The sequence below is a fragment of the Diabrotica virgifera genome, chromosome 5 (genome assembly GCF_917563875.1).
Source record: "Diabrotica virgifera virgifera chromosome 5, PGI_DIABVI_V3a".
Taxonomy (NCBI): Eukaryota; Metazoa; Arthropoda; class Insecta; order Coleoptera; family Chrysomelidae; genus Diabrotica; species Diabrotica virgifera.
Window position 1 is genome coordinate 26,746,598 of NC_065447.1, and position 9,339 is coordinate 26,755,936.

The following is a 9,339-nucleotide window of genomic DNA, read 5'->3' on the forward strand; positions in this document are numbered from 1 at the left end:
ATAGCTGTAGGTCCGGTTCTGCCAAATCGAATTTTGCATACTTGGTCTTGTTGAAAACAGCTCTTTTTCGTCAATGTAAGTGCCTTATTTTCGAAATAGCCTAATAAGTAATATGCAAGCTAGGAGGCGTTATTTAATTATTTTCAGAAATCTAGTTTTCTTTGGAAAATATTAAATACAAGTATGCATTAGCAAATTAGCAACATAATACCGAAAACCGCATGTCGATACCTTTTTTCTATCTCGAGATATCTTAAGAAATGTGTAAATTTTAAACATAACTGCTACTGTCACCGGTAAACGAGGTAAAAGGAAAATAGTGTGCTATAGAAAAAACAAATAAACATTTTCCAGATGTAAACGTATATAATTAATTAAAACAACAATAAGACAAACAACACTATAAAATATAACCAAGAAATAAAAGCAACTACTTACTTAGTCTTAGTGACTGCCTAAATGTTCAAATTGTTGCTCATCGTTTTCGATACAAGCATTTACTCTTTCAAAAGTAGATTAAATAGCAACAGATTTAACTGTTTTAGTGTTTGTAACTTAGTAAAATAACCATTATAGAAGTTTTCAGGGACTTTCGGCCCTCGCTAATAATGTAATATTTCATTCTGCGTTTAAATTTTTAAAAAATATTAGTTTTCTCGGGATTCGAAAAAAATTAATACTTTTAAAACATATTGAATATTTTGACATGCGTCAAAATTTTGCATTTTGCTCCGTTCCCCTTAACTGTAATGAAAGGTGTTGTTACCTAGATATAAAAAAAATAGTATTATTTTTTGATGAACTGTCAAAGTGACAATAGTAAATAAAATGGAGTACTGGAATATCCTTTTAAGATTGACGCAAAATTTTCTAGTTTACGCCGTTTTCAGGATAACTATAAAAATTCTTTGGCCCCAGGTGTACACTCTTCAAAAGTCATTAATGAAAAAATACATTAGAGCATAAATTAGAACTGATAAGACAAAATTTTAAGTTAAAGTGACAAAATGGCGGGTTTAGATTCATTTTTAACTAGCACCAGAAGAGATTACAAATGGCCTTATCCAAAGCCCATGGTTTCAAAGTAAGTAATAATTCATAAAATCTTAATTTCATCATCGTCCAGACTTCTGCGTCCAAAGTTAAACACAGGTCTTCCCTAATTTCTCCTATTATAGTCCTCTCGGCCTTGAGCTTCCTGAAGCCAACACCCAGTGATTCTTTTGACATCGTTTGTCCATCGTGTAGATGGATTATTTACTTTTGCTTCTTTTGTCTGCTCGGGTCTCCGCAATGTATTTTTTTGGGTCCACTGCCCTGCATTCATTATGGCCACATGGTTCACCTAGTTCCACTTCAGTCGTGTTATGGGCTCTGTACAGTGCCGGTTTATCCACTGGGCGCATGGGGCGGGAGTGCTCCTTGTAACATTTAACGTGTCCTGGTTTGTTTATTTCTACTGCATCTTGATTGTGAATTTAGAGTAAGTATTATTGTGGTAGGTCGTCTGGCCATATTTTCTTCAGTCTTCGGTTTGGCCATATTTAAGGTACACTATTTCAGTTATCAGACATTTTCCAATCATATATCAATTTTAAATTTTCAAAAGAAAAAATCCGAGAACTACTAAATGAAATAATCACAGCAAAAGAAATGCCATCTGATTGGAAAACAGATATAATAGTACCACTATTTAAGAAAGGAGACGCAAGAAATTGCGAAAATTATAGAGGTATTACATTGACAAGCGTTCCTGCCAAAATATTCAATAGAATAATTGAAAAAAGTCTAAGGGAAAAACTAGAAATAAAATTAGAAGAATCTCAGTATAGCTTCAGAAAAGGAAGGAGTACCGAAGATCTGATTTTCATATTGAGACAGATAGGAAAAAAACTATTGATGAAAGGCAAAGAGACTTTCTGTCTTATATTTAATATTCTTGAAATAATATACCTTTTAATATTTTAGTATTTTTACTTTAGTCACATGTTACATCTTCGCAAGAGAGGGTTATGTTGCTGTTTTATGTTCTGTAGTCCAAGACCAAGGTATATTAATTTTAGTTAGCTCTCTTAAAGGAGTTAACAACTGAGACAAATTTGGAATGTATTTAGTTAGGTAATTAATCATACCAATTATTCTTAATAACTCTTTTTTATTAGTCGGATCTTGTATTTTTAAGACGGCTTCAACATAGGAAGAATCTGGTTTTACCCCTTCTCTTGAAAATATTTGACCTACATATTTTACTTCCCTTACTTTATATTGAATTTTATTTTTGTTAAATTTTACTCCAAATTTCTTTGCTCTTTGCAACACTTTTGACAAAATTAAATCATGTGTTTCCTCATCAGATGCTGGAATAATAAGATCATCAAAATATATCCCAATATTTAAATCTCCAAAAATCTTTTCATTTATACGTTGAAATACTTGTGGACTAATATTTAAACCAAATGCTAACCTCTTAAAACAAAATTTTCCAAAAGGTGTGATAAAAGCAGTGTAATTCATACTTTCCTTGTCAAGAGGGACATGATAAACACCCTCTTTCAAGTCTAATACTGTAAATATTGACTTACCTTGTAGCTTCAATGACAACTCATCCACAGTGGGTATAGGAAATTGCTCGGTACATATGTTGTTATTTAAATGCATTGGATCTAAGCAAATTCTAAGACTTTTATTAGGCTTCTCAACAATTACAATGTTGTTAACCCACTCCGTTGGTTCATCCAACCTACAAATTATGTCTCTACGTTCTAAGTCTTCTAATGTATTTTTTAACAATGGTTTTACTGTATCTGGAACTCTACGACAAGAACTTATATATGGTTTATAATCATTTTTAAGCATTATTTTATATTAAAAAGGAACTTTGCCTGTCCCTTCAAAAACTTCAATATTATTTTTGATAAAATTTTCCTTGTCATCACACTGCGATTTTAGAGAATCAATTTTTTGTACTAAATTTAGTTTTGCACAGGCGTTCAGACCCAAAATAGGCACCGACGCCTCCTCAACCAACAAGAATTTTATATTATAGAAAGCACTTTTTATTAAACATTTTATTATGATACTCCCAACTGTTTTAACCTTATTATTGCCATATGACACAATCGTTACACTAGACTTGTCAATTTTATTTTTGTTTAGATTTAATTTATTAAATAAACTGAGAGGCATGCAGTTACAACTAGCCCCAGTATCTAATTTTAGCGATACTACCTGATTGTTAATCTGCGCTTGTACAAACCAAGCCTTATTATTATTATTATCAACTAAATCTATTGTTAAATAATCAATGCAAAGTGAAACATCTTCATCTGAACTCTCATTATCAACCTCATGTACATTTTTTCTTAAAGGATTGTTATTTTTATAACCAAAACTTTTACTATGATACCTACTATTAGACTGACCTGCCTGATCTGATCCTACCTGTCTTTTATTAAATTTACAACCTACTGCATAATGATTAAGTTTTCCACAATTTTGACAGTTTTTACCATATGCTGGACAGTTCATTTTACCATGGGTTGTTCCACACTTGAAACATTTGTACACATCATCACCCTGTCTGTTACTACTGCGTCCCATTAATTTCTTGTTACTATATCTTACAAAATCCACTTCCATGTCATTTCTTATTTCTTTTACTTGAATTGAACTTATTTCAGCGACTCTGCAATATTCTTCTGCCTTTTTTAAAGTTAGATTAGTTTCACGAAGGAATCTTTTTGTAAGGACAAGTCTCTTATGCCACTTACAATCTTATCTCTTATTAAGGAATCCTCCAGGTCCCCAAAGTTGCAAGGAGATGCAAGGGTCTTTATATCGGTGATGTAATGGTCAAAACTCTCACCTTCTTGCTGCACTCTCGTGAAAAACTTGTATCTATCATAAGTCTCGTTCCTCATTAGCTTACAATGATTTTGAAAGGCCCCAACAACTTTAGTAAATATTTTTTGGTCTTCATTTGACAACTTAAATGTCTCGAATTTTTTCTGGGCTTCTTCACCAGCAAGGTTGAGTAATATTGCTACTTTGATTTCATCATCTTTTTCGCTCAAACCGGTCGCCTTCAAATAAATGTCCAAGCTTCTTAAAAAATTATCCAAATTCACGTGGACGTTCCGGTCGAACACCAGGTTTTTCGGCGGCTTGAAGTTTCCCTCCATATTAAGATTTTTATCTATCTGAATTTTTAATACCCTGACACCATGTCTTATATTTAATATTCTTGAAATAATATACCTTTTAATATTTTAGTATTTTTACTTTAGTCACATGTTACACTTTCGGTATGATTATTGCATTATTATTACAACTAATTATTATTATTACAACTAATATATGCTTTATTGATTTAAAAAAAGCTTTTGATAGAATAAGAAGGGAAGATATATGGAAATGTTTAAAGAAAAATGGAATAGAAAAGGATATGATAGAAATAATTAAAGCCTTATATAAAAATAATAAAATAAAAATAAGGATTCATAACCAAGAATCTGATGATTTCCAGGCAAATATAGGACTGAAACAAGGCTGCGTATTAAGTCCATTACTTTTCTCGATGGTATTAGATGACGCAATAAAGCAATGCAAGGAGAAAACTAAAGACATGATATTGGGAAAATGAAAAATGAACAATGTACAAATACAAGAATTACTATTTGCAGATGATATAAAATTGTTAGCTGACACGGAAGAGAAACTGCAACAAATAATAAACGCTTATATAAAAGAACTAAGAAAAATGATCATGGAAATAAACACCGATAAAAGTAAAACAATGGTTATGACAACTACAAAAAAAAGTGATAAAAATTAGGGTAGAAGGACAAGTGTTGGAACAAGTTAACAGCTACAACTACTTAGGTACAATTATTGAGGAAGATGGTAAAATAGACAAAGAAATAAACAATAAAATAGGAAAAGAAGGAACAATTTATAATACATTAAGAAACACGTTCTTTGGAAAGAAAGAGGTACCCAAAGAAGTCAAAACACAAGTGTACCAAAAAGTGGTAAGGCCATCAATCGTCTATGTGAGTGAGTCGTGGACGCTAACAAAGAACAACAAAAGAAAAATCAAAGCTACAGAGATGAGATTCTTACGAAAAATAGAAGGGGTCACACGAAGAGACAACATAAGAAACGACACAATAACTCAAGCTCTAAAGATAAAACCCATAGAGACCATTATAGGGGAATGACAGTTAGGATGGCTGGGCCACATCCATAGACTGAACGACACAAGAACAACGAAAAAAGTATATGAAGTCAGGGTACAAGGGAAAAATAAAGTAGATCGCCCAAGAATGAGATGGGAAGAGCAAGTTAGACAAGAAGCAGAGAAGAGAGGACTGCAATGGAGTATGGTAAAACAATTAGCTCAAAATGGAACCGCATGGAAAAGAAGTATCATAGAAGCACCACGAGATTAAAATATATGGTCAGAAAGATGGGTCAAATAAGTAACTTATATTCATTAAAATTGTATTGTTAAAATAAGTAATTTAAAATTATTAAAATGTATTGAAATGTAGATATTGAACTATTTGTAAACAGTCCAACACCGAAAGGTACAAATGGGCTTAACTGATTAAATAAAAATATCAATTTTAGACCATCAGAGCCCCCTGCAAGTGTTAAACACAATAACGACTATGTTGCCAGACTGGTCGAACCATATTGCCATTGTGATTTTCATTTATATGAACCAGAAATGGGAAGATATAAAAAGTTGGCGCAAAAGGAAATGCAGCTGTATCAGGAGTTAGAGGAATTGAGTAAAAAGGTAACGTAAACTGCAATTAAAATTTAACTTTATATAATAATGTATCAATGATTTTTGAAATGAAAACTTCTTTAGCGGCGTTGCACTTTTTGGATGGAGAAAAAGCACTGAACTCGCGACAGTCATCGCTACGGCGAGATATTAGTAATTTATATAATATAGGTTGAATTGTGTATAAGTTCCACCGAAGTTATAATGGTCGGAGGAGGGATTGAGTGTGTACCCGAAGGAGCTTGCGAAGCACACAGGGTCCACACTATCCCTACTCCAATCATTATAACTGATTAGTGTTTAAAGTATTTTTTTTAATTTAATTTTCAAGTTTGAAAATTTAATTATTCGTTTTATACTTTAGATGGCAATATTATCTAGCGACATTCTTGACCATCCCTGCGATACCGATGACGACAAAATGAAAACCATATACCAAACTGATTATATCAAGAAAGGTTTACCGCTAACTTCATACAAGAAACTCACGGCTGCAATAGATTCTCCTGTAGGAATTCCTGTAAAGGGAGAAATTATTGGTTTGGGTCGAGGATATAGAGATCCTACGAAATTCAGGTTCAACACCTTTCCCAAACCGTTTGTGGATGTTTGTTCTCAAATTGGTTTCCAAAGAAGTAAGTAGTTATTTATGTAATTGATGTTTGTTTGGTAAAAGTTTTGACAGCATTAATGTACCTACTGCAAATATACTCTGTTCTCTGTTAAAGATTATCAATTTTAAACCAGCAACTCCTCTACTTATCCACTAAGTCCATTATGTTTACACAGATACAGACGGCCTACAGTTTGACGTCAACTCCAAAAGACTAAGTGTAGAGGAGTAAGAGCAGTGCTAGATAGCTAAGGACTTCATGGTTTCTCAGAGCCTTTAAAGTATGGAACCCTGGCAATACCTTCTAATTTGGAGTCGGAATCAGTCACATTATTCGGTACTAAAGGAGGATACATTTGCCTCTGGGCTATTTCCCTCCATTTTTCCGGTCCCTTCCTTCTCTCTCCCATTTCTCACGCCTATTACTGACTTAATTGACTGTTTCTGACAATTTCTTCTTTGAACATCCTCGTTTTTCCTATTTCTCCCTCCTTCAATATTGTTTTAAAATTTCGGTTCTTTGACATTGGTATAAAGTAAGCAAGCCGTCTAGCTCTTTGGGCTACTATTTTTGGCGTAATTATTGGTTTTCCATACATTTTCATTATTTCTGTATTTGTTCGTCTTCTCGAAATATTTTCTTCCATCTGTATTCCTTCGAAGATTTTTCTGGGTACATTTCTTCCTGCTGGTTCATAATCCACGTTTCGCTGACATACATCATCGTGGGTCTGATTACTTCGCAGTTTATCTGATCTTAATACATTCTTTGCTTTCAGTATTAAAAGTAGTGATCCTACCGCTCTATTCCCTTCTTTAATGCTTTGGCTATCTTTTTTCCTTCTGTTTTAGTGTTCGTTATGGTTACTCCTTCTTCTTCTTCTACGGCACTACAGACCAAATTGAGCCCTGGCCTCCTTTATTTTTTGCCTCCACCCTTGCTTGTCTGTGGCTGCTCTTCTCCATACACGGACTCCTAAAAGGGCTTGTGCGTCGCTGTTCACTGTGTCTTCCCAGCGTTTTCTTGGCTTTCCAACCGGTCTCTTTCCCTGCATTCTAGCATTCAGTGCTTTGTGTGCGTCATTTCTTTCCTCTATTGCTTGTCTGCACTCGTCATCAAACCATGCTCCTCTTCTCTCCCTTTTCTTGTTTCCCAGGGTGGACGCTGCTGCTGTCAGTAGTGCTGTTTTGATATTACTCCATTTGCCCTCTATGGAGTGCAGTTCTAGCGTCCTTAACTCATTTGCGACTTCTTGTTCGAACTTCTCTTTACATTCCTGGATCTTCACTTTTTCCAGGTCCAGTTTGTTTGTCATTTGTTGTCTTTCGTTTCTTTCCCTGCTAACTCTGCATCTAAATTTGGTTTGTAGTAAAAGATGGTCTGATCCACAGCATGCTCCTCGTCGTGTTCTCACATCGAAGATACTACTGGCTGCCCTTTTGTCTATCAGCACATGGTCAATTTGATTTATTGTGGTTCCATTTGGTGAAATCCAGTCCATTTTATGCATGTCTTTATGTGGGAAACATGTGGAACTTATAACCATGTTTTTACTGGTGGCAAAATTTATCAAAAACTCCCCATTCTCGCTTGTTTCATTGTGCTGTGAGTATTTTCCTATTGTGCCATAGAACTGCGGCTCCTTGCCTATTTTAGCATTCATATCAACCATTATGGTTACTCCTACACATTCAAATTCTGATACTTTTTCAAAACTATATTGAACCTCTGTTCCTTTCATTTTGATATGTACGCTATGATTTGTTATGTTTACTCTCACTTCCATCTTTGTTTGGTATATCTCTTCTTCAAATTTCTATAAAACTTTTTCTATGTATTTTTTCGTTCTCACTAGTATCACCACATTATTCGTGTATGATATACACTGTTTCTTGCTATTGAAAATACCTAGTCCTATTTGTGCTCATATTTGATTTTCTTACGATTTGTTCTAATATTAGATTGAATAAATTCTTTGATAGCGGACCACTTATTTTAAACCTCTATTCACTGTGAACTGCATTAAAAATATTGCTTCCATTGTTACCCTATTTCTAGTATTCATAGGCGTCATTTTTAGTAGCGTTATAAGGCTATAACTTATTATTTCTTTAACTTTGTTCAAATTGGTTCCTCGCACGTCTCTTCATCTTCTTGCCAATTCTCATTTGCCTCTAGTTCCTCTTTTTGTTCCATTCTACATATGGGTTCCGATATATCTTTGAAATATAACCACCTGATAAAAAACCATATAACTTTGAAATTTGGTTTTTTTTTTAGCACCAACGGCAATAGAGGACTGGTTTGTTCACAGAACAGGTACCAGCGAATATCATGATACCATCAACAACATGGGTCTTAATATTATGAAGTCGCGTCAGCAATACACTGAGCCATTGCTCTCCACAAGAGGTAGAGAAGATGATCCATGTCGTTAAGAATATTGTGTTTAACACTTTGAAAAACATTTATTTTTAGGATGGTAAGAAATTAATAAAATTTTAGTTAGAGTACAACTGAGTTTTCTTTGCTTTAATTTCTACAACCCAGTCCCAAAAGTAAGCTTGACGGGGTATAATGAATTATGAAGAGAAAAGATACTTATGTTTATTTATACACTGATATTTATTTGTATTCATCGACATTATGAATGAACTATACTTAGTCCTGTCGCCAGGGGGGGGGGGTACAACGGCTTCCTTAATTCAGATGGACTTACCCAAGTTTTTTTATGTATTTTGACCCGTAGAACATGAATTTTTTGGGTAACAGTTGATCCGGATGTCGATAAGATTGTTATAAGCAAAGAACTTGAGGAATTACATAACAGCGATATTTCGCAGAACAAAACATTTTTTTTTGTATTTTCTGGGTGATTTTCAGCAAAAAATGGTCTTACAAATTTTTTCGTAGGATGCATAGTTTTCGAGA

General features: G+C 33.9%; 1 protein-coding gene across 1 annotated transcript; it reads left to right on the forward strand.

The window, feature by feature from the left end:
• Positions 1-716: 716 nt before the first annotated feature.
• On the forward strand, positions 717-8,924 carry LOC114325999 (uncharacterized). The gene is made up of 4 exons (XM_028274161.2): positions 717-1,084; positions 5,632-5,803; positions 6,159-6,429; positions 8,689-8,924. Exons 1-4 carry the CDS (start codon positions 1,008-1,010, stop codon positions 8,844-8,846), a joined length of 678 nt encoding a protein of 225 aa, XP_028129962.1. The 5' UTR covers positions 717-1,007; the 3' UTR covers positions 8,847-8,924.
• Positions 8,925-9,339: the final 415 nt, after the last annotated feature.